The sequence below is a fragment of the Haliaeetus albicilla genome, chromosome 13 (assembly GCF_947461875.1).
Source record: "Haliaeetus albicilla chromosome 13, bHalAlb1.1, whole genome shotgun sequence".
Lineage (NCBI taxonomy): Eukaryota > Metazoa > Chordata > Aves > Accipitriformes > Accipitridae > Haliaeetus > Haliaeetus albicilla.
Genome location: NC_091495.1, coordinates 18567284 through 18592485, shown reverse-complemented (window position 1 = coordinate 18592485; position 25202 = coordinate 18567284). Strand labels below are relative to the sequence as shown.

Below are 25202 nucleotides of genomic sequence, written 5' to 3'. Positions count from 1 at the left end.
CCTTGTTTGCTTCTTTATGGTTACCTATTAGGTTAAATCGGAAGAGAAAAACCTTTTCCTTACTGAAAGTGAATGGGCTTTGATGAGCCATAAATTTAAATTCACCTAATGCTTTCAACATACTAGGGCTGAGTCCTCATCTGAGCAAGGGACTGTGATCCACAAGCTTCCTTTGCCTGGATTAACAATGATAGTGATATAGTGATCGCTCTTCAAAAAGTAAAGATTCTTAAAAGTGAACCATCATACAGAATCCATATATTCCTATAAAACAACACTGAATTAGTCACATCAGGTTCTATAAAAATTTTTTTTCAGAGACAGCTTCCAGAGAAAATAAAGAATTCACTGTATTCCTGTGATCACAGTTCTCTCTATGAGCAAGCAATTTATTGTATTGTAAATCTGGCCATATAACAGCAGTGACAACCTGTGGTTAGAGGAACCCAGCTTTCTAAAGGACTAAAAAGCTGAGCTGGCATGCTAGTTCTGACAAGGGTAGAGTATTAGCCCTTCTTTGGAATTAGACCAAATGACCACATTTTGTTGTTGTTCTATCTGTAGAAGGAAAATATGGCACAATGATTGTGAAGCAAGTATGTTTAAAAATCTAACAAGCAACTGTATTGTAGGGTTTGATCCAAAGCCCATTGAAGTCCATGGAGAGGAATGGTTTCTCAAACACAACATGAATGAGAGAGAGGGAGAATGAAAAACAGTGGAGAACTTCAAGAAAAGAGCAAATTTAAAAACAGAATAAAATGACAGGCTAATCAGGATTGTATCACAGATCTTCCTTGATCCCCATGCGTATTCCCCAATATTCCTGTTACTTTTTCATGTATTCCTTATGATGAGGCCATAGCTAGGACCCTGTTTCTGGAAGATAAGCTCCCTGCACTGAGTGTTTGGCCAGCTGGCTGTAAGGCTCTTCTGTTCACACCAAACCTTGAAAGAAAGATCTGCTCTTCCTCCATCTCGGAACTCCCCTGACGGGCAACTGGAGATGCCTTTGCTTCTCCTGGGACCTGCCCCTCTATCAGTCCCCTCACAGGATTGTAGGCTCTTCACTCATGTACTGTTGTGCTGCAAAATCCCTCTTTTGTCCTCCTCATTGCGGATTCAGTCATAGCTCAGAAACAGAGACAGCCAACCACAATATTCTCCAGAGGTTCGGAACTAATCTTAATACAATCTGTTGGCACCAAACAAATTAACTTATTTTGAATGAGACTTGATAAAATAATTAACGTGAATGCTTATCTGATAAAGTAGCTTTTCTTGGTTTATGGAATATTCTTCAAGCCTATGCATGTTTTCTATTTGCCTTTCTTTCCAAGCTGAAATTCAACCCAGGCAAAATTTTCTTTCACATCCATTATGATCATCAAACTTAGTTGGGTAACTTTCGTCCTTGAAGCCAAAGTCATTTCTGTGTTTCAGCCAATTTTATTCGCAGGTCCAGTCAAAAGCACCAAATCTTAAAGTACACAAAGCATGTATTTGGTCCACTGTGGAGCCAGAGTGGCTAATAAGCATGGAATTTCTCATTAACAAGAAGGGTGTTTGCAAGAGAAAACACTACTTGGAAAAGTTGCACATTACTTGAGTAAATCCCCCATCGGGAGTCCAGGCTGCTAAGCTACTGGAAAAGTAGGGCAGTCAGCAACAGACAAGCTTTTGGGAGGTTAAGTGTGATCAGTCAGATTATTTGACACTGAAATCAGTCGATCAATAGGTTGCTGTACTTCTCCCCCAAAGAAATATTTCTTTGCTGAAAAAATACCACGTAGATGATGAGAAACTGCTTACCACTGTGGCTAGGATGAGACACTTTGGGTTTTTATTTTGTATGTTTTGTGTGTTAAAGCCTCTAGGCAGGTGAAAAGGTGTGTGGCACCACATTAATATGAAATAGTAAAGGCAGTTGCAGAGATGGAAAAAGGATGCTGGATCATCTTGATTAGGGATAACAAAAGGCAGACGTGATGCTATTTACCATGCTGACCTGTGGTGGTCAGGCTGATCACAGCATGGACCACAAGCCAGCCTTGAGCTGTGGGATACATCAGGTCTGTCATCACCTCACGTTCTCCACAGGGAGATGTAAATCCTCCATTTGCCCAGGCTCTTCCCCCAGCTTGTCTTCAGGTGCCCTACAGCACTGAAAACATCCCCACGCCTCTGCCAGTGTGCATGCTTCAGAGGTGTGCCGCAAGCAGGGAGTTTGGCCGGTGGCCCCCGACACGCGGGTTTCGCATCCCCTCCTCTCACCCGCACCAGACCAGACCTGAACCACTGGGGCTTTACAGCTCACAACCAGAAACTAAGGGCAGGGAAACATGGAGTTCTATTCGTGTTTGGAGGAGTTTGGGGTTTTTTAGCCTGTTGTTCAAACACTCAATGAACATTCATAAAGCCCATACTCTCCAAATTATTTGCTATTACTTTTAATTATAGTAACCTCTGTTGCTTTGTCCTATGGGAAATAAACAACTGCTTTGACTAACTAAATACTCAAATAAGGTTGGAGAAGGTTTTAGTTAGTTAATTTCATTAATCATACAGTCTGTTCATTGCTGTTCATGTGCCATGGAACAGTAGAAATAACTGTTATTATGCAATGAGGCTGCAACCATGCTTCTTCAAGATAGAAAAAAAAGGTGTTCTGTCCGTGTCTTGTAATATGTAATGACAGGTGTAGTTTTTTTTAGGCTTTTGTCTCAGAGTTTAATACCACTAATATCCAGTATGTCACTTATTGGGGAAACAGACCTTGCACTAGCAGGAGAATGGGTTATGTGATTTATAGAGGCAAGTTATAAGCCTGCAGTGAAATGGGAATTCTGTGAGTACTGCAGTACGTCCTGTTCATATCTACCAAAGGTTGAGGACAGAAAATCAGAATTTGAGACTGGATTAATGACTGCATGCACAGAGAAAAGAGGAAAAAAAACCCCAACTTTAAAAATACTTTTCCAGCAAAAATGCTATAAAGCACTGTAAAAAATCTAAACATATGTGTTTTGATCTTTGTGCTGTAAAATTAATGTGGAAGTTTGAAGTCTGATATAGTAAGAGAGTGGAAAAAATCCAATGCAATTCATTTGAGAAGCGTATTTTGTAACTTTAAAAGATGGGGCAATTAATCTGCAGTAGTCATGTTTAGGAAATATATGTAGTGCTCATAAAAATCATCAACATATATAAAACCTGTTGGCCTGACTCCTCTGCAGTGTAAGTGATGGTAATTACTCTGAAATCAAAGACCCAGACTCTGACAATTTGGCCTGGCTGCAGGTCTGCTTGTACTCATTTTTCATACGATAGGTACAGAATTGGCAACGGTGAGGCTAGCTTCCCATGCAGGGCAATTGCTTCTCCACCCTGATCAAAAGAGATTATTCCCAGATCAGAGTTGAAAGAGATGATTAATCTGTGTACATTGTTCAGTCCTGGGTCTTTGTATTGTGGTCAGCAGTTCATGAAAAATCTGAGTGGGAAGCACCACCACTTCTTGTTTCCTTAGCTGCCAGGTGGTAACAACTTTCAGTCACTACTCACCTGGTCTAGACTCAGAGGAGCCTGGAGGTAAAAGATACGTAACCACTAACGAATCTTTGAATTGCCTAGCTCCCACTTCTTCACCTAAATTATACTTTTTAAGGCTATTTACCAAAATTACACAGTATTCTGTGAAGAAGAAAGTTTCTGCTTTTCACAGGCATCATTCTTTATGTCCTCTCCTGGAAAGCTGCAAGTGCATTATATTACTGGTGTTATTTATTACTATCTCTACTGGGAAATCAATTGGTGCTGCAGAGTGTAACAACAAACACTTATAGCCACGAGGAGATGATATTCTCCTGTGGTGATATTGATGACAGTGATGGATGGTAAATAGGTGGTTGGAGAAAACCCTACTGTTAGCCTGGCAGGATTGATCTTAAACAGCTATGTAGGCCTACATATATTTGGATTTCAGCCCGCCACCAAAGCAAAAGCAATGGCCGCAGTACACATGTACGCTGAGTGCCAGCATTAAAATTGCATTTGCATCACTTTTGTTTGTTTTTCGGAAAATGCTCTTGGGTCTGTTTGCTTGAGTAGTGAAGCAAGAATTTCCTTATCTTAATAGGAGGCTCTGTGGCCTGAAGTGGAATAGCAGCCACTAGTCCTTTACTGTTCTTGCAGTCAAAAAACAATACTAAAATATATCAAAGTGTCTGACCTCTCCTAGTTCTCTGAAAGCCTCAGTCACTGCGTCTACCGTGTATCCCATGATCGAAAGCGTATGCCAAGGCTCCACTGCACACCTGGTCCCTGGTTTGGCCTTTAAGTTTGTCCTTTTCGTAGCTTTCAGTGCTGGTGGCAGTGATCTCTCAGAAGATTATTTTCATGTAAAGTCCTACACAGGTCACAGTAACACGACAGACTCTCTTTGCCAGGCTCTGTACAGGCGCATAATGAGTGACAGTATCTGCTTGGGATGAGGTACAAACCCTATCCGTGGCAAGTAGGAATCCCCTGGTATTTTCTGTAATAAAGATACAATGCCCTAATTTAATTCCAGCTTGGGTAATTACATTGTCTCGTCGTGTTTGCCAGTGGTATCACCAGGATGTAGCATTCTGCATTTACTGCTTTGGCTGTTGCTAACAAACTGTTCAGCTATCACGCTGTTAGCTAGTACTTAAAGCATGATCATGGACACTCTCAAAATCTGTAAAATAAGTAGAGCTGATTGAACAGGTCCCCATCACACTGCAGAATTAATTGCATCTCAGAGATAAATGAGGTTTCTCCTTTATTTAGTGTAGGCCTAAATCTACTTCCTCTGAATTCGGTAACAAACTGTGGCTGATTCCAGGGCAAATCTGGTTCCAGTCCTTCATTAGCAGATGGACTTTGGATTTGCAGTGAGTGAAACTCACACTGTATGCTTAGGATAGTATTGTTTTTCCACATGATCTACTAAGTAACTTTCTGTGACTTCTTCAGGTCCTAGCCTTGCCCATTATAAAAACGTGTGTCATTGTTTTCTGAAGGGCAGCATTTGTGTTTTTGAGGAAACCTAGGAATGCTCATGAGAAAGAAAAGTAATTAAAATGCGGTAGACTATTAGAAACGCAAGCCTGAATTACAGTCTACTGGAGAAAACTAATCTGAGTGTGCCTAATGACATCCTTTAGAAAGTGATACTCAGCTAAGAAGACATATTAAATTCATTTGTATTGATAATCCACTATGTTAATGCTTGCAAATAGTTTAATTTAAATGATTAAAGGATCCAGTGGAGTATCCATTACAGTGGCAGACATTTCTTTCTCATTGGTATGTTAGATATGTTTACAGTTCATGGTATCCAAAAAATGGAAAACAAATATGAAAAACCTAAATGGAAGAATGACTCTTAATACACTTAACTGAGATGGCAACCAAAGTAACGTACGTCGGAAGAAATACATCAGTAAAGCTAGTGAAAAATAAGCTGAAATAAAGCAAATTTCACCCTGGGCCTATTAATACATGATATAGTTTAAGGCAGGTTGAATGGCTCCTGTTCAACCACAGCTATGCAAAGATCAAATTAGATTATACCACACCGGATACATGGTTAGCTAACATGATGCTGAATGGGATTTAACTTTGTCTCTGCTGACTAATCAGTTGTGGTCAGCACATTCTAACAAAACTACCCTGATTTTCCATAACTGTATTAAAGCACAGTAACATCTGGCTGGGTAGACAAGGTTGAAGATTTCAGTTTACACTTGAAAGCTTTGTGTTGTGTAGGGTGATTTTTATGGCATAACTACTTCAACAAAAGCCCTAGTGTAGACACAATTATACCAGCAAAAAAAAAAAAAGTGGGTTTGATGTTATGGCTTATATCGCTTGCCAAACTGGAATGCATTTTACAGGCAAAAAGCACTCTAATTATGTAGGAGGAGTTTACTGGCATAACTACACCAGCATGACAAAACTTTCAAGTGTAAACAGGAGCTAGGTGCTTATTTAAGTCAGTATGTCTTCTAACCACTTAACAAAGTATAATTTGTTTTACAAAACCTCCCCTTCCCCAGCCACACACTGGGTCTGACTCTCACCCAGTTCAGAAGTCAGCAGCAGGACACCAGCCCATTGGAGAGGGAGGATCAGGCCTGCTCCTTTAGAGAAAGACTGCACCAATGTGATTCACCCACTAGCAGAGGGTGGTATAATGAGAAAAGCAACGCCCTGGGAAGTACAAAAACATGAGAAAATTAGTCCTTGTCCTACTTTTACTTACACTTTCGTATGACTTCTCACACTTCCCCAACTAACTTGTGTCAGCTCTAACCTCTTTATTAATCAGTGTATGGGTGCAGCTAGGACAAAAGGGATTTAAGAAAACAGCGTGAGATGCTAACTGGGCACTAGGCAGGCTGTGCCCTGCACAGAGCAGATTCTTCTTCATGCAATACAGCTGCTGGCTCTGGCTGCCATAACCAGCCGCAGGAGACTTTTTTTCTTGTCTGTGGACAGGACAGCATGGTTAGACTGCATCTGTATTATACTGTGTGAGGAAGCCTTACCAGCTCAGGTTGTTGATAGCTTGGCTCATTCTTCCACTTCACAGTGCAGATGTACCCAGGAAGACTGGGCAGAAAGTCAAATTTAAAGGATTACAGCAACTGGGCAGTACCATACCTGCTTGTTGTATTTCTGACTGTTGCCATCACTATTTTAATGAGGTCTGCATTTACCCCTTCCGCTCTCCCCGCACCCAAAAAAATTCAAGTCGGACATTGTGTTGTGGTTTAACCCTAGCCAGCAACTAAGCACCACGCAGCTGCTCACTCACTTTCTCCCCACCCAGTGGGATGGGTGAGAGAATCAAAAAAAAAAAGTGAAACTTGTGGGTTAAGATAAGAACAGTTTAATAGAACAGAAAGGAAGAAACTAATAGTGATGATAATAACAATAAAATAACAAGATTAGTCACAAAATGATTGGAATATACAAAACAATTGATGCACAATGCAATTGCTCTCCACTTGACAACTGATACCCAGTTAGTTCCTGAGCAGAGATCTGCCCCCCCTCCCAGGCCAACTCCCCCCAGTTTATATACTAGGCAGGATGTCACATGGTATGGAATACCATGTTGGCCAGTTTGGGTCAGCTGCCCTGGCTGTGTCCTGTGCCAACTTCTTGTGTCCCTCCAGCTTTCTTGCTGGCTGGGGATGAGAAGTTGAAAAATCCTTGACTTTAGACTAAACACTACTTAGCAACAACTGAAAACATCAGTGTGTTATCAACATTCTTCTCATACTGAATCCAAACCGTAACACTATACCAGCTACTAGAAAGAAAATCAACTTTATCCCAGCCAAAACCAGGACACATGGAAACACCTATTTTGTACTTTTTCTTGTATTTGGGTTGAAAAGGGCAAGGGGCGGGGGAGAAAACTGTAAGATCATGTTCCAGAAATATTTTGGAAATCCACAGGCTTAATGAGAGAAAAGAACTAGATGCATGAATGTTGTCACTAGCAAGTCATCCAGAGTGCACAAGGGAAAATGCTTTTAATATCTTTAAAGTAAATGATCATGCAAAGACACAAATAGTCAACACTTGAGGCAAAAGGTGTTTAATTAGAGTGGGAAAAGTCTTTCTTCTCAGTAATTAAAGGTAAAATTCCAGAGTAGATGAGAGAAATCCAAACTCCCTTAACATTTGACAGCTTTAAAGAGAAATCTGCAAGGGTTCAGAGGTAAACCTGCACAAGGAGAGGCAGAGGATAAGGCCAGATTGCCTGCTTACGCAGCTCTACTGAGGCATTGCAAGGGCTGAGAAGTAAGTTCCTGCCCACATAGAGAGACTCAAAGCACTCAAGGCAGGCGTACAGACATCCCCTACAACCAAGGAGTAGAATAAGCATCCTCCAAAGAGTGATAAAAATCCCACATGCTAACCAGGGAGCTGCCTTGAATTAGTCTGTAAGTAGTAATATGCAGAGGTGTACAGAGAGCAATTTAGGCTGGATGGGATCTGGGGGTCGTTGGGTCCATCCCCCAGCTCAAAACAGGACCAGCTTAAGTCAGGCATTTGGCACCTTGCTGAATTCTTGTCCTGCTCAGGAAGTTGGAGGTCTGGCTCCTTACTCTAAAACAAGGTTGTGGTGGTGAAGGCCAGTTTTGTAGAATGACCTATCAGCTAAAGCATGCACCCAGGAAGCGGGATTTGTGATCAAGATATATGACACTGCCCAGGGCGCGCTGTAATCCCCAACCTATGGCATAGTCTGAGAAAGAGGGAAACATTTCCTCCTGCTAGTAAGGCTGGCCTGTAGGCAGCTGGGCTGCCAGAGTCATGGGGCTTAGACAAGCGGTTAGGACAATGTGCCACACAGTAGGGCACATAAGCTTTGGTCCTTACTCTCAGAGCTGTTAATGGATTTTGTATTAGATGGCATCTTCTTTATATAGGACACAAATAATCCTGGCATCAGGGACAGGCAATACAGACAAAGGAATGATAAATTCATGGATCCTCATGAAACAGAGACGTTGAGGTATCAGTACTGCCCATGCTGAACCACCCCTGGATGTGCTCAGAAACAGGGCTGCAAGCACATGGAGGACATAACAAATCTGAGATTTACCAACCAAAGCCTTCAGTCGGAGGCTGATAGGGTGACTATGGGCATCATGGTTTTTGAATCTGGCATTGCCAGAAGGAACTGTTTAAGACTGAGGCACCTACATGTTTTTGGAGGTCTAACTATAAAGATATACATACTATAGTGACTGTTTTACATGACAAAAGGTTTTATATGATAGAGTTCAATCTCCTAGGTGAAAGAAAACTGGAAAAATCCTCAGTGTGTTGTGTGCTGAAAATGTTCTTTTTTCTTTTTCATTTGTTCTAACAAAGTCAGGTATTAGTGGTATAATCTTTCGATTTCCATTTTTTCCAATAAAATCCATACTTTGTGACAAGTTTTGCTGTATGAGAGTCGTGACTAAGCTTTGGATAATTTGGATTCTACTACAATTTTTAATACCATTTTCCAGTTTAGTGCTTTCTCCCTTCTCTGTAATGGTTGCCATTATAAGTTTATAAGAAGATTTCCTAGCAAGAGGATTTCTTACTGCCCAGAGCTTTCCCGTGGAGACACTCATCAATATTAGCAAACATTTTTTGAATTATACTTATGACACAGGTATACAGCTACCAAGTGTACTGCATTTCTCTTCATTAATAAGCTTAGTGATGTTTACTGAAATTTATTTTCTTGAATTTATGCATATATGAGAGGACACTGTCAAAAGCTGTATCTTTTCTCAGTGCTGGCCAGGACCAAAAAGTTTTAAGATTACAGTCCAACTTCTGACCAGCATATGTGAATGGACTCATAATCACCTGCACAAAAGCCTAAACCACTTCCTAGCTACATATTTTAAAAGGGCTTGCCACAAGTGGAACTGTGATTACCTAGGATTATGCAGAGTGAGCTAATTGTCTAAAGCAGGTATCAAATGGTATGAAAAATACACAGATGATTACCTGGAATCTTTCCTTCCTGGTGGAATAGGAGAGACAACAGAAGAGCTAATTTATACTTTAGCAAACAGAAAGTCAGCTCGCTGCTCTCAAAAGAAAAAGACAAACACTGAGTCTTATCAAAGATACTGCAGCAGTATTTCTGATGCCCAGGAAAGAGTTAAAACTACCCAGTGGTTACTGAAAGCCTGTTGTCAAGATCACTAACCAGCCAATTACTGTTTATTCTGATAAGGAAGTGCTCTTATTTTAATGGACAAGTATATGAAATTTTAACTATCATCTGTCACACTAAGTTTTCTGGTCATTTAATTGGAAAGAAGATGCTCAAGAAAGTAATTAATTTTTGAAATTCCTGGGGACAACCCCAAAAAGGAGCTCAGCTTTGAATGAGGGATTTACAGTGCTTAACTCTAAAACTCATCTTGTGAAGAATGTTGTTTATAGACCACCAAACTCTGAAAGGACCATGTATCACACAGGTGCTGTAATTGTCTGCACTGTACTACATACCTAACACATACTGTGTGCAAACAGAAGTGTCCTACCCAGGCCTGCTATGTTAAACACAGGCAAGGTTCTTAGGGAAAGTAAGATCTTTTTGTTGGTTGGTTGTTCGGGGTGGGGTGGGGGGGAGTGCTAACTATATCAGCGCTCGCTCTTTTTCTCTCTCTCTACATGTATCTCAATATTTTCTTGTTGCCCGAGTCAGACAGCTCTGGACTCAGTATTTTGGTTTCTAGGAGTCTCATTCAATGACCCAACTGTCTCTGCCCTGAGTACAGGCTTTTTTGGGGGTCCTTACAGGGACAGAGGACTGCAACGCCTGTTACCCTTTTGGCTTTGGGCCTTATACAAAATGCAGCTTTGTCCTTTTACTTCTGCCTCTGTGAAAGTCATGGAAGTGTTTATAAGAAAATGTTTTCTCTTCCACTTGTAATAGAGCCTCAGTAGCTCAGCTGAAATTGCCTAGATGTTCTAGACTTATAAGCATCGTCCCACCAGAGATGTGCTTTTGAATGTTAAATTTAGGCTAATTGGAGGCATATCCTTTAATTTAGCAAGCTGAGGTTACTAATACAGATCAAGAGCTAAAAATTAACAGTGGAGCTGATGTATGCTAAATGCCTAAGTGATATCTTAACCTATAATTATACAAGTTCTGTTAAAAGTGAATAGTTCAAATCTTCAGGGATTTCAATAGTCTAATGGGCTGTAGTTATTTCCAATTTACATTATGGTTGCTAGGTTTCATTAAAATGAGAAAAAGGCTGTATACCGTAGCAGAAGAAAATTGGTGTTTGAAGTTATCACCCAGGAATCAAAATACGAAATTTAAATTAGAAGGTGTCCAAGCAACACATTGACACCAAAGCCGAGTGCTGATAATGAAAGTAGGAAGAGAGCAGGTTTGCAGAGAATATCAAAGGAAGATGGCACTACTAGCAACATGCTCCATAACAACAATACCTTAAATGCTGCACTACTGTAGCATGTAAGGAGTCCAAAACATATTACAAACCTCAAATAAGCCCTGCTACATTCTTCTGAATTATTTAAATTTTGTTATCACTGATTTGCAGATGGCAGGCTGAGGCACGATAAAGCACATGGCTTATCTGAAGTCATGCGATGACTCAGTAGGATGTGAGAGCAGCCTCCCCGGTAGCCCGCTGCCAGGTACAGCTCCGCCACACCATCACTTTGGGAGGCTGCTCAGCCAGTCCCCCTCTGTGGTTTGCCACTGCCCCTTTCATCCTCATACCATGGTCCTCGGTCTTCTCAGTTGGGCTGAGACACGCATGTTTGGGAGATGTGCTGTACACCAGACAACTCAAAGTAACATGGGTTAAAGCTAGTGCTTTCTGGAGAGCCAGAGGGAGTTTTTATTCATCTGGATCACTGCAGACATCTGGCTTGTAGTGCAGTCCCACAAACACACCAGCATGACTGCAGGGATGGCAAATCATAGCGGGGAGGGACAGCGGGAAGCTTGGAAAGACCACCTTCAGCCACCACCAAGAAAGCGCTGTGTAGCCAGCCCTGGCCATGTGTGTTTCCACGGACCCAGGATACGCTTTTGGGGGGCCACAGTGTAGACCCCCCAAAACCCACTTAACGACAGCTAATGGCCTCCTTTTAGCCAAGCCCACCCAGGTTTTCAAAGTCTAGGTTTTGCTGACTTGAGGCTTAAACCTGTCAGCGTGACCTATCACTGCTAGTCACAGTGAAGTGAGGTCTCCCAGCTCCTGCTCTTCTGAGCCATACTGTATGCAGATGAACTATTTTTTGAATAATGAGGATAAATTGGATTACTTGATAGATAATAAAAATACCACATAAGTTAATAGGAATAAGCAGCATGTGTTACAATTTGGTAGAAGTCAAGGTATCTGACACGTTTTGATACCTAAATTTGACTTTAAATTCCTTTTTAATTCTTCTGGAGTGTACTTCAAATATAGAGTATCTGCTTCTTATGGGCAGATTAACAACTAAAATAAATGTTCCTTTATACCTAAAGATTAGCTATTTCCTCAATGTTTTATTAGTGATTCATGTTACTTTATCTAAATTCAGGCTCAAATTCCTCACCTGTATATCATTGCAGTTTTTGAATCTAAATTAAGTATCTGAATTTCTCTAAAAAGGCAGAAAATACGGTGGGGTTTGTTTTAATTTAAACACCTTGAAGCTCTGCAGTTTCCACATTAGTGAATGAGCCACGGGATGAAGAGTTATAACTAAATAGTTCTTTCTTTATAAAATAGGTTTTCCTGACAGCTCCTTCTTATTTTTTCAGAGTCAAAGTAACCTCTTACATCTCAGTCTGAAATACATATATCCATTTTGTAACATATTGCTAAATATCTCTAATTTACATAGGAAGCAACAGCAAAACTCCACGTATGTTGTGTTAGTTAAATTAACATTACTATTATTATGTAATTACATAATGGAGAAATAGCAAATTCAAACTCTTAAAATGCTGATCATGAAGTATACTAAATTATAGCATTGCCTCAACTTCAGGGTAGGTGTGCTCAGTGGCACACCCTCCGTCATGCAAACGGTGGGATAAAGCAGAGCACAACACAGCTTCTCACCTGGAAACCAAAGGAAATCAACATCCAAGGAGGCGCTTTAGACCTCTGCTGTGTCCTGCAACCAGGACACACTTTAGGGTTCACAGCTGTAGGACTTAGAAGCAGTACCTAGTGATTCACAATAAACATGCATTTCACTAAGTGATCCAGAAAACCGACATGCTTTTGTGGGCAGGTTCACTCTGAAATTGCAAGTAAAAAGAAATCCCTCCCAAGCCTATTTTTACATGCAGCAGATGACAGGGAGTCAGCAGGACTGGATTTGGCTCAGGAATACGTGCTGCAGCTGTCAGTGACCACGAGGCCTGAAACTCCTGTAGCCTTGCTCTCCAAGGTATGAGTAATCTTCAGCAAACCACATCAGCCTCCCAGTAGTCCAACAAAACAGTGTACCTATCAGAATCGTGTAGTTTAATTATTGAGTGGTTGAAAACCGCTTTCAGATTGATTCAGAGATGCCTTGTGACTACAGAGTTACGTTAAGCAATAATGACACAAATCAATAAAAATCACCAAATAATTAAGCATCTTCAGACACTTAACACCCATTGCAACTGCCATTAGCAAGAGGTTTGAGGGCTGTTCACAAATCTCTTTAGCATATTATAAATTCCCCATAGAGCACTCAGATGTCCCAGCTATGGCTTCTCATGCCGCATACACTGCAATCCTGTCCCTGTGCTATTAACAGTAATGGTTTCACATTTAAAAATCGTGTCCTGGGAATATGGCTACAGACACAGCACACTAGAGACGCATTAGCAAGAAAAGAGACATGCGGATGGTCAGAGCATGCAGGAGACTAGACCATGACTCGCTGCATACCCCAGAGGAACTCATTTACCTTCTCATCTTTAGTGTAACCCTCTGTGAGAAATGTGTATCAAAATTTAATTACTTCATGGACTGTTATGTAGTCTGATTAATAATATTTAGAGAGCACTTGGAGATCCCTGGATAAGGGTTGGGGCTTTTTTGTCAGTCTATTATTACTACCTTCATAGCTTTCCTTTCTTGTGTTGGGTCCCTGAGTTCAAAGTTCTTTATAATGCTCTGCACACATTTTGTGAAACTCTGGCTGCTGGTGTCAAATGCCAGCATATTCACAGAGCATAAACCATCCGGTTTTGCTGAAACTAAATATTATTCCCGTGTTTACTTAGGAAAATGGTTGCAGACACTTTCAGTTCTCGCAGCTGTTGCTTCCCGGGAAACAGGAGGAGAAGAAAATATTTCTCTCCAATGCAGAGGAATAGTAAGCTTCATTTACATTCCCCAAACTGCAGGTCCTGCAGGCCCAAATAATTTGCCTTATTTTGCCTCAGAAGTCCTTCCCCCTTTCTCGCTTGGGGAATAATGCCACAGCAGGTGTTGAGTATTTCTGATAGTTTGTGGGCAGTAGGACAGGCTGCCAGGGGAGCTGAGATTGTATCATATGCTAATAAATATAATTAAAAAAAAAACAACCTCCTCACACTTTTAAATAGTTCTGACACCAAGAGATGAAGTAATCTGTGATAAGTACCACTGGGTACACCTCACCTTGTCCTTGTTTTGCATGCGGCTCCCAGGATGCTCTCTCATACCTTCAAGGCAGTACTTATCTTGCCCAGGCTCTCTAACCCAGCTGGGAGCTATCAGGGTAGGGCAGGGGTAGCTGCTCTTTTCAAAATAAGACTTTCAAGTCACACTTGCTGGATTGAAATTTCTATTCTTTTTTTTTTTTACTGGTTCAGCACTGGTTCCTGACATCAACAATCTGTTTTCTTGTTTTAATTCCAGTGAAAATAAGGGAACACCTAGACCTGCCCTGCCTTTTAAGTATGCATAACAGGCAATGAGGGCAGAACTACATTCATAGTAATCAAGGGCCAGTATTAATCTAAAAAAAAAATCTTGTTCTTCAAAAACTACTACTACTAAAGCTTTGATGATTATAGCAAACACGTCGGTGTATCAACCAAAGATGTCATAATGTGTTTCAAATGTTTCAGTTATGTCTCTTCACTCCCTGGAAAGGTTCACATGTGTTATTATTCCCATTTTATAAATGCGGGAACTAAAATTGAGAGCTCACCAAAGTTTCCCAGGTGATGACGAGCAAATGTATGACAAGAATCTGGGGAGGCTGAATCTGACTTACCTACTAGCTCTTTGAAGTGGAAAGAGTAAGTGTAAAATGTATGTAGAGTATTTACAGTGTGTTACCTTAATAATACCCTGTCTCGTTGGTTGGATTAATATTTAATTATTTCTACAAACTATAATAGTTACATCAAGAGAGATGGAGCAGCTCTGTCGCTGAATGATTGGGGCATTCACTCAACACAGATCCAGACTCAAGTCCCTGCCCCAGTGGCTATTTATTTATACAAAGTGTTGCAGTTCCAAACAGTGATACCAAGAGACCTGCCTTGGATGCAGCAGTTCAAAGAAGAGTTTTTCACATCCTAGGTATGTGCCTCCAAACCCAAGCCGCTGGCTGGTTTGGGACTCTTCTCCTCCTTCTCTAATTTCTCAGGAAAGTTGATGAAGTGTTGGTTTTATTTCAGTGTAGAAGAGTAGTATGGTTTTGGTTTTTTTAATCTTAAAAGGATATAACAAAACCTACTATTTACGCAGCTTTGGTACAAATATTGAGAAACAAAAAAGGGCCATAAAGTGCCACGGGGTGGCATCTGTTTGGTTTTCTGTACCTGCCTCTGAATCTAAGCTTTTGGGACAAACCAGTGATAATTTATCTGCAGTCTTTGTATATTTTGAGGTTACCTCCATACAGTTTCTAGCCATTTCTGACTAAAGAAACAGGACCTGTGAATATTTTGTAAACAAGCTATCCTAAGAAAATACATTGCCAATTTGGATCACTAATTTCTGTTTCAAGTCAGAAACTGAAAAAGGCCACTGACGAGGCAGTGGTTGTTCAGCTATCACCACCCAGGGAGAACATGCTCCTAATTACATGCTGGAAAACTAACCACATGGCTCCTCCCAGCTTCCTCCTCCCATACACCCAACAGCTGCAGTCAGCCCTGAGTTACCGTCAGCAAAGGTGACAGAGTACATTAGAAACAAGATAAAGTGATGGGATAATGCTGTAAAATACAGCTGTGTGCTGTCTAGCGGGTAACTGATGGTAATGTAGCTGGGCCATGGTTTTTGAAAGTTACAATGGCATAGTAAATAGGTTAAAAGTGCATGTAGTCCACTAACTTTAAAGCACAGTGAGTAGCAGAAGTACTGGCTGAACCAACATGAGGTTACTAGGAAAAAGTAGGTAACATCAGAGATGCTGAGACAGTGCTCTGTAGCTGGGGATGCAACAGTCTCAAATTCACAGCAGCAGCATAAGCAAGAACTCATGTCTAGAGCGCCACAGTTTAGGGTATGACACTTACTAACATGTAATTTTTTTGCCGACTTCTTTGGAAATTTCTGTCCTTCAGATCTTACAAACTCAGCAGAATAGCAGTGCAAATTAAAGGACACCTTGAGACGGCATGTGGATAAGGAGAGGAAAGTTGAGACAACAGGGTATTTAGGGTAAATGACACTGAGACCAAGTAGGGCAAAGTTAGAAGCAGAGCCATGATGGTGGACATAAGAGGAAATTTCAAAATAACTGAAAGCAAGTTTAGAAAGTTGAGCGCTATTAATGAGAGTTCTCCACAGATATCAGCAATGTTCAGCTCCTCCTGCTACTTGAATCACCTGTTAGGTATCTTTGGCCTGTATCTGTGTATGGTATAATGCCAAAAATTACTGAGCATCTCCCCTTGATCAAAGAAAATGCATTCAGTCCACATTAACTATTTCTTTCTGAATCACAGAAAACAATGGCCCTCATTCTCTGATCTTTTAATTCTATTTACTGTACTGGGATTATGCCAACATAAACCACAGGACCTGTCAAGTTTTACCCATTGAGGGAAAAACTCACGTACTTGTTTCCCTGCTCAAGCTACAAGGAGGGGGTGGGGAGCAAACTTTACAGGGTTATGCAGCACACTGAGGTGACTATCCTCCTGCTTGACAACCCACGTACAGCTGGGGAGTGACTCTATCAACCAGCCACATTCCCACTACATGGGCCGATGGAGGAGGGAAGGCGTGCCGTAGTGTGCAAGCTGGGATGCAGCCGTAATGGGAACCAAGAGGTGTCCCGTGAGGTGTCATGGGACATGAGGGCAGCACCAGCGGGCTTTCCTCATCATATGACCCAGTGTGATGCTATCCTTCAGAGAACTGAGAAAACAGAGAAATAGTGAAATGGAGTAGAAAAAACAAGCTTCACGTATTTACTGGAGATCCTCAATAATGCAATACTGCAAGTTTTACCAGTCAGTGTGGGTTCAGATGTGATGTGGTAAAATAAAATAAGGCACTGGCACAGAATCTACAAGGAAAGAAGTGACGTATTTCTTGGAGCTTGTTCTGTTCCATAGCATCTCCACTTATTATTTTGCTGTTATGATATGCTACTGAATTGTTTCTGGAACATGCTGACATGCTTAGTAAAAAGAGTTAGGGAATTATGTTTTGCTCAGTGTATCTGGAAGTTTAGTATCTTCTGGAGTTTTGGAACACATATTAATTGTATCTTTATGCCACAGTGAAAGATAATTTCATATCCCCATTTTGTTGTCAGTGCAGAATATTCTATGATAATATAATATTATTATGTCTGAACCTGATGTTGCGATGGCTTAAAATAACCTTCAGGGCAGTTTGGTTGTATGAAATGAAACTGGGACAATTCCTAAAAGTTCAAGAGGGATGGTGGATCTATTAGTTTTGGCAGCAATAAAGTAGTTGGGATAAGGAAGATCCTTTTAAAACCTGAATAATCATTTTTCCTAGTTTGACAAAAAAGAAAAGAAAAAATACTTTTAAGATTTTTTTTAAATTTAGATTTTCACTACTAGCAGAATTTGAAAAATAAGAAAGAATAGCTGTATACGCTTTCAGCACATGAGTTGGAATTACATTTCCATATATGCTGCCTACAAATGGAGATACAAAATCAATTTTCTTTTCTGGAGTTTCTTCCTCTTCCTTCAGTGTAGCAAGTGAAACTTTATTATCATTGTGTAGGTATTTCAAAGGAGTGTTCTTTTACCTGACTGTCTGGACACCTAGCATGATCTGATGCCTAATCATTGCCCTGCCTTGTCCTAATTGCTTTTGTTTTGCTCATACTCATTTTCTCCTCATCAAGAGATAAAGAACTGGGTTTTGAAATTATTTAAGGTGACAGGATTTTGCTGGCTTATATGGACTGATGGAAAAATTCAAGTTCAAGCTCACAGAGATAAGTTTCTACGTCAACATCTATATTTAGGTAAATAAGTGGCCTCTTTTTTCTAGAGCATCTGCACTTTGTTATTTTGTCAACACACATGTATTTGTCTGCTGTCCCAGTTCACAAATTTTCACCACCTACATCTTAAAGCACTTCTCTGTCCATCCAAGCAAGGCAAGCATCTGTTGACAAAAATATGTAAACTAACATGTCTTTAGAGAGCTCATCTTAAATAAAAACGTTTCAGAAATCACCAAAAAAGTACTCTGAGCAGGTCCAACTGCAATGAAACATAAACCACGTTGGTTAGGAGTTTCTTTTGACAACTGTGCTAAAGAGCTATAAAGAGCACAACTTGTCATTCCAGTTCCGACAATTTTTTTTTAATAAACTGTGAGCCTTCACAGGCGCAGTTTCAGCAGAAGAAGAGGTGACACACGGGTTACACGCAGCCTACTAAGTCTCAATTTTCTTGCCTTTTGCGCATAACTAATGGCTGCCAACGTGTAACCTCTTTTTAAGGCAAAACTACCCCGTTCCTGCTGTAACACTCTACAAGGAAGTGGGGCGCTATGAGAGGCGCCGAGTATCCCCACATCCACGATGAAGTCCTCGGAGCTGCTCCCCGAGTTATAGAAACAGCCGGCGGAGCAGCCCAACCCCTCAGGACTGGCCGCTGCGGGCGTCGTGACAGGAAAGGCTTCCTCACCCGGCGCTCCGTGGAAGCCTGAAGGGGCTGACCCAGAGGAAGCCCCGCAGCTCGGAGGACCGGCCCGGGCAGAAAGCAGGCCAGGGAAGACCAGCCCAAGGTACAGGGGCTGGTCAGCTCCCTCCCGCGAGGGCCACAGGCCGGCAGGTGAGCGGCTGACCCAACCGGCCCAGCGCGCCCGGGCAGTTATCAGGAGACCCACGGGCAACGAGGGAGGGTTGGTGAGTGACGCTCTGCGCATGCGCTCCGGAACCCGCCAGCACCTTCGGCGCCTGCGCGGTGGCTGGAGCGCGGAGCGGCAGAGCCGCGGCGGTAGGGGTGAGGGGGCGCATGCGCCCTGGCGGCTTCTGAGGCGGGGAGGAGGTGCAGGGGGGAGGGGTGGCGGCTTCCCCCCATTTAGTGGTGCGGGAGCGGGCGCGGCGCTTTCGGCTGCCAGCGCGGGAGAGGCCGGGTGGCCGCAGGGGACTGCTGGAGGGGGGTAGGGGGAGCTACTGTAGCTGCCGCCACCGCTCCCTGCTCCTCCTCCTCCGTGAAGCGCCCTCTACCCCGCCCTCTCCCCGCCCGGACCGAGGCTGGTGGCCACAAAATGGCGGATGGGGAGCTGAATGTGGATAGCCTGATCACCCGGCTGCTGGAAGGTGAGCGCGGCGCCGGGCAGCCCCGCCTGCCCGCCGCCCCACGCGCGTACCGCGGAGGGCGAGAGGGCGCCGTCGCCTCCCTGCGGGAGCCGGAGCTGCCGGCGAGGTGGGGGAAGCGGGCGGGGCGGGCTCGTCCCGCGCTGCGGCCGGGGGAGCGGGGGCAGCGCCTCCTCCAGCGCCGCCGGGCCCGGGGTGGCGGCCGGGAGGGGACTTGGTCTGCGTCGCCGATGCCCCGAGCTCGGTCCTGCGGCGCTCCTCGGAGGGAGGAGGGGCGCATTTAAGCGTCCTGTCGGCGCTGGTGTGCGCGGGGGTTCGTCCTCCCTGTGTAAGTGAGGTGGCTGCCTTCCTATTTAAAATGAGGGGCAAAAAAAAAAAAAAAAAAAGCCTCGCTTTCCTTCTTCCCTTTTCCACCCCGCTGCAGCTGCCTGGCTGAGGGGCGAGCTGGGGAAGCCTCGCTAGCTGAGCTACGGGCGGCTTTATCCCTTCCTCTGGTTGGGTTAGTCGCAGTCTTCCGCGTTTAAACTAGTGTGTACAAGCTGCGTCAGGTGTGAAGTTGTATGTATGTGAGTGTCAGTGGAAGCAGAGGGATTTAGTGCGCTGACATTCCTCTGCCTGCCTACGGGGCAGTCTCCAAAAGTGGCTGTCATGCATGGCTAATAAAAGTGATGAAGGGTTTTGTGTGTATTAAATATAAATAGTGAGTCTTTCCTTTAGAGTAAGGAGGAAACTGACTTACTTCCCTGCTTTTGGAGAAGCTGAGGAATTACTGCTAGCATTTTCTTTTTATGTAAGTTATGTTTTGAATGTTTAGTCTTCTTAGCCTCTTCTGTTAATCTTTTATTCCACATTCAACAAATACCCGGTATGTAGGAGATGAGAATACATGCATAGGTATGTGCTGTTCACTTATTTGGTTGCTGTACTCCTGGATAGTTGGATCACTTTACAGAAAGCGTATAGAAAGGAATTTATGGAGTATGTACAGTTCTGGAATTGAAACAGGTTTTGTAAGTCTGAAAGTTCTGTTCAGCTGAGTTACTGCAAAGCAGAGTTTTTAGGGTTTTGAGGATTATTGTAGTAGTTGCTATCTGTTCTTTTTAGATATGAAACTTTTATGAACAGTAAAATCAATATTTTAAAATACATAAAGGCTTTGGGCAATTTTGCTTATGTTTGTGGTTTAAGGTATGCAGTGTAGTATAGTATGAAGAAACCTGCAGGTATCGTCGGTCGAAGTTTATCTTTGATCACTAATACAGATAAAACTCCCTTTTTTCTGGGTGTTGAAACACCGATTAGCAGGTAAGTTTTTAAGACAAACCAAAGAGTAACCTAGTAAACATTGATTTTGTAGTGCAGAGTTTTTCAGGACATCAAAATGTATGTATATGTGTGGTGGTGGGTTTTTCGAGACAAACTTTAAAAAACCTATTTGAAAGGTACTGTTTGCTCATCAGTGTAGTTACTTAAATACAGATTGCTTTAAGAGGAGGGGATTCTGCAGTGTTTTGGTATGCAACCTGTTGGATTGTTCTGCTCCCTGTTACCTTAAATATTACCCTGCTTATCCCTTTTTTAACTAAGACTTTTAAAATATGTGTTCAATACCATTTACATACACCATAAATACTTGTGTTGCTACTTTCTAGCTTTTTGGGTTATGATTGGGTGCCTTGTGTCCAAGCAACCTAATCTGTGCATTGTATTTCATAGTACTTCAATCTTTAGGGATGTGGATATGCAACTTCTGAATCGAGCTTTGCTTATAATTTTTCATCTGTTTTTCTCTCTGAGCAGAGATGAGGAAGATTCTTAAGGTAAATGTGGTGGTTTTTCTCTGCTTGTCACTTACTAACAGTAGTAGGAGTGCCTTGTACAACATCTTGTATCTGAAGTGGAATAGATTCTTGCAGGTTTTATTTGGGAAAAAAACCCTGTTGAAAGAATGCATTGTGTATGAATTATTTTTGCTTCCATTTAACATCTTTTATTTGTTGTACTGCTAGCATATAATGTTTTAAGCTGTGGTTCAAATAGTAGTGTTTCACAATGAAGCTTTGTTTTTTGTACAATTGGCAGCTCATGTGCTGGAGCTCATGCTGTTGCTTAGCTGACCTGTTCTGGTAAAGTGAGTATGAATCCCTCCCCACGCTGCTTGCACAGAAAAATTGGTATTGACTCTTACCTCTGGAACAATTAATTAGTTTAAAGCAAGCTTTTTGGCTCCATTACACTTCAACTTTGACTTAAAGGATAAGGAAATGTGGCTTTTGAGCTGTAAAAATGCACATCGAAATAATAAAAAGACACTTTTAGGAAATGTCATGCAGTACGTATTTAGTCTTTTTGGTTACTTTAAGTGAAACGGATAGCTTTAAGTTTGAATGGCAGTCTACAATTGTGTCTCAGTGGCTGCTGCACGTAAATTTTAAAGGGTAGCAAATACATACCAAAAGCCACAGCAACAGGAAACTTCTCTGCTGTCATTGGGTTGCTGGTTGGTGACACCTGTTTCCAGGCTGTGGTATTAGCTGTCGTGAGTTCTTGCTCTTACTTGAATTAGGTTACTCTAACTGTTTTTACCCTTGTTGCTCAAGTCTATGTATCTTTTGAGTTATATGACACATTAACTTGCCTTTTGATTGGAATTACCTACTTAGATTGTCTTGCCCTCCATGTGTTGTTTTGGTTTTCCTTTTTTTCCAAGATATCAATATGAAGTGGCCTGTAGCCAGGCTGTTTGAGACAATTCATCAAGAACATCTTCCCAACCCTCAACACGTGTGCATGCATGCTTATCTTGAATGTGTACTTATTTTAGAGATCTTTTAAGTCCTGAAAGCCAGACTGATTAACTCTTGAGTTAAATTGGGGATAGTTTTCAGAAAGACTCAACTGAACCAGTGTAATGTATGGTGATGGTCTTCTAGGACATTAGCTTTTAATTTCCATGTTCTTTTGCATATACCAAGTTCTTATCCTCTTTATTCATTGGTTAAGTGCTGAATTTAGGAATGGTAAGAGCTTGTTTTGAATTTACTTTCTCTTGCAACGTGTCTAGTACTTAGTTACTAGTTAGTGATACTTTAAAAATAACTTGTGTTTGGGGGAAAGTAAAACTAAAGTGTGTACTGCATGCATAAACTATGAATGTAGCAGTGCTTTCTCTTATTTCTTCTACCTCCAGACTTAAATTCCAATTCCTGTTTCTTTACTAGAAGAGTGAGGGAGATGCTAGTGCTCTTAGATGTGTGCCTGACTGATCTTGGAGATACTTTGAGCTTTATTATAAGATTTCTTTTGATAAAGAAAAATCACTCATAAGTGAATCTGCAAAGATTTACAGGTCACATAAACAAAAAATTCCATAGCTTCATTAAAACACTTTTGGACCGAGATGTGACCAGAAAGGTGAGTAGGCCAAATTAGTCTTAAGACTGTTTCCTTCTTGCGCTGGTATTCAGAATTCTAGTCATGGGTTAGGCTTAGTTGCACTATGGTACACAAAAAGATTATAGCCTCATTTTTTGCTTCAGTGTGCGGACTTTTATTGTGTTGGGTTTTTTTTCTTCCTACCTTCCCAGCTATGCCATCTGGTGGATAGTTTTTCCCAGTCCATTCTAGCTACGGACAGCACAGCAGTATGCACACACACAAGACTGCCGTGAGTATGGCAGATGTCGAATATGGAATTGTAGAATAGTTTGGGTTGGAAGGGACTTTTAAAGGTCATCTAGTCCAACCCCCTGGCAATGAGCAGGGACATCTTCAAATAGATCAGGCTGCTCAGAGCCCTGTCCAACCTGACCTTGAATGTTTCCAGGGATGGGGCACCTACCACCTCTGGGCAATCTGCTGTTTCACCACCCTCATTGTAAAAAATTTCTTCCCTGTATCTAGTCTAAATCTACCCTCTTCTAGTTTTAAACCATTACCCCTTGTCCTATTGCAACAGGCCATACTAAAAAGTCTGTCCCCATCTTTCTTGTAAGACCCCTTTAAGTATTGGAAGGCTGCAATAAGGTCTTCCTGGAGCCTTCTTCTCTCCAGGATGAATAGAGAAGTTTTTCTTCTTTCAACACAGTTTTTCTTCTTAGTATCTGCAGCTGAAACTGCTACTTACTTGTGTTGTGTTTTGCCCCATCTAGGCACACCATGTATCCCTCTGTGGGAAGTGCCCTGAACTTTGCAAAAATGCTGAGCTAAATGGATACATCAGGCTTACATTTAAGCCAGGCTCTAAGCTATTTTAAATGTTGGTGATGTGTGGAAAAGTTCCCTCTATATCAAAGCAAGGATGTTGGAATAGGTGTGACCTTACTTGTAAAGAGTGCTGTGGATTGTGTTAAGTAAGACTGACATATTTCTGTCTGGGTGTTGGGTTTCCTGTTTCTGTGGTGTATGTCTCTCAGAATTTTTGCATATAAGGTAGCCCAGCTGGACTGGACTTTCTGCACTTTCAAATTTATAGATATCTGCCTTAGTAAACACTAAGGAGTTTACCATATGGAAGAAAAGATGTAGTTGGGGAAACCTAGACATACAGTAGCTTTAAATACAAGCTGGATTTCTGTGAAGAAGGTTTATTTATATAGCTGTACAAACAAATTTACCTTGTCTAGGCAAGACCCCTTGCTTGCCTAAATCTAGCTAACCTATTTAAAATAAACAATTTAAATTAATTTGATAGAACTGAATGTGGATCTGCTCTAAAACAAAACTATTTTTGGTTTTGGGAAGTCTAGGAGGACTACTAGTTCTGATAGTACCGATCCACCAAGAAAGCTGGGAAATACTTATCCAAGAAGAGAGTTGTTGAACTTCCAGTAGATGTGGAGAATGGTTATTGCTTTAATGTTCAGCTCAGAGTGTGATTTTTATGATTGCCTTAATAAAAGCTGGTTGCATAGTGTTCTTACCATGTCATGTGATATCCTCTAGGAAAGCTGCAGCCTTCATTTCCTTCTGATTTCACAGATCTTGCGGGTTGTGATAAAGATAGAAATTTGAGTATTATTCATTTTTTCAAATGAAAGTTGGATTTTAAATGCTTATGACATAATTGATATTTTCCTTATTAGTTTTAAATGCTATAGAGCTACTGGCCTAATGTATTATGGTCAACAATGTATTTATTGTTTGGTTAGTGTCTTAACTAATTAACATATCTAGCCAGCCTGATGGTGTGGTACGATACAGTGGTAGTGCTTGCGGTTCCACAGGCTCTGTAACTGATAACTGAAAAAGAGAGGGAGTAGTAGAGAAGAAAAATAGACCTTGGTGATCTGTTGAAGAACAATATAAACAAACCATGAAGGTCAACCTGGAATAAATGAGGGTTATTACCTGGTTTGGTGTGAAATCACTGGATAATCTGCTATTAGAAAAATAAACAAGGAGAATGTAATAAGGAGTTTCTTGCAAAGGATGTATTTTTTTAAATAGTCTTTAGAGAGAGGAAGAAAACAGGCAGTTTTCCTGTGTTTCTAGGAGGGTAGGTATTGTATTAAACAGGGAGAAGGGATGGAAAGAAGAACTATGTTTGTGTCTGGGTTTGTACAGCAGTGTAGATATCAGCCAGCTCATCTTTAGCTTTATAAGTGCATGACAAATGGGATAGTTGGCTTGAAAAATTGCACTGAAGGCCAAGAGCCCAGCATCAGGCAATGTGTGCTGGCGTTCCTTTATTCTGTCTGGCTATTTTGCCACTTGAAGGCTATGTGTTTCAATAACTGTTTCATTTAGATATTCTGCAGCACAGTTTTTAGTTGAGTCATTCAGTGTCTTGCTCACAGTACAGCTAAATTACACTATAAAAGGAGAAAATATTTAATTTTATGTTTAAATAACATTTATTTAATGTTTTATTTAATGTAATAAATGTTTTATTT

General features: G+C 41.5%; 1 protein-coding gene across 1 annotated transcript in view; it reads left to right on the top strand.

Annotated features, from left to right (window-relative positions):
• Window positions 1–19015: 19015 nt before the first annotated feature.
• The window catches only part of PPP1CB (protein phosphatase 1 catalytic subunit beta), a 30216-nt gene continuing 24029 nt past the window's right edge, over window positions 19016–25202 (top strand). The window contains exon 1 of the mRNA XM_069800332.1: window positions 19016–19311. Within this exon, the coding sequence (XP_069656433.1) occupies window positions 19260–19311 (52 nt within the window). The 5' untranslated portion in view covers window positions 19016–19259. The remainder of the gene's footprint in view (window positions 19312–25202) is intronic.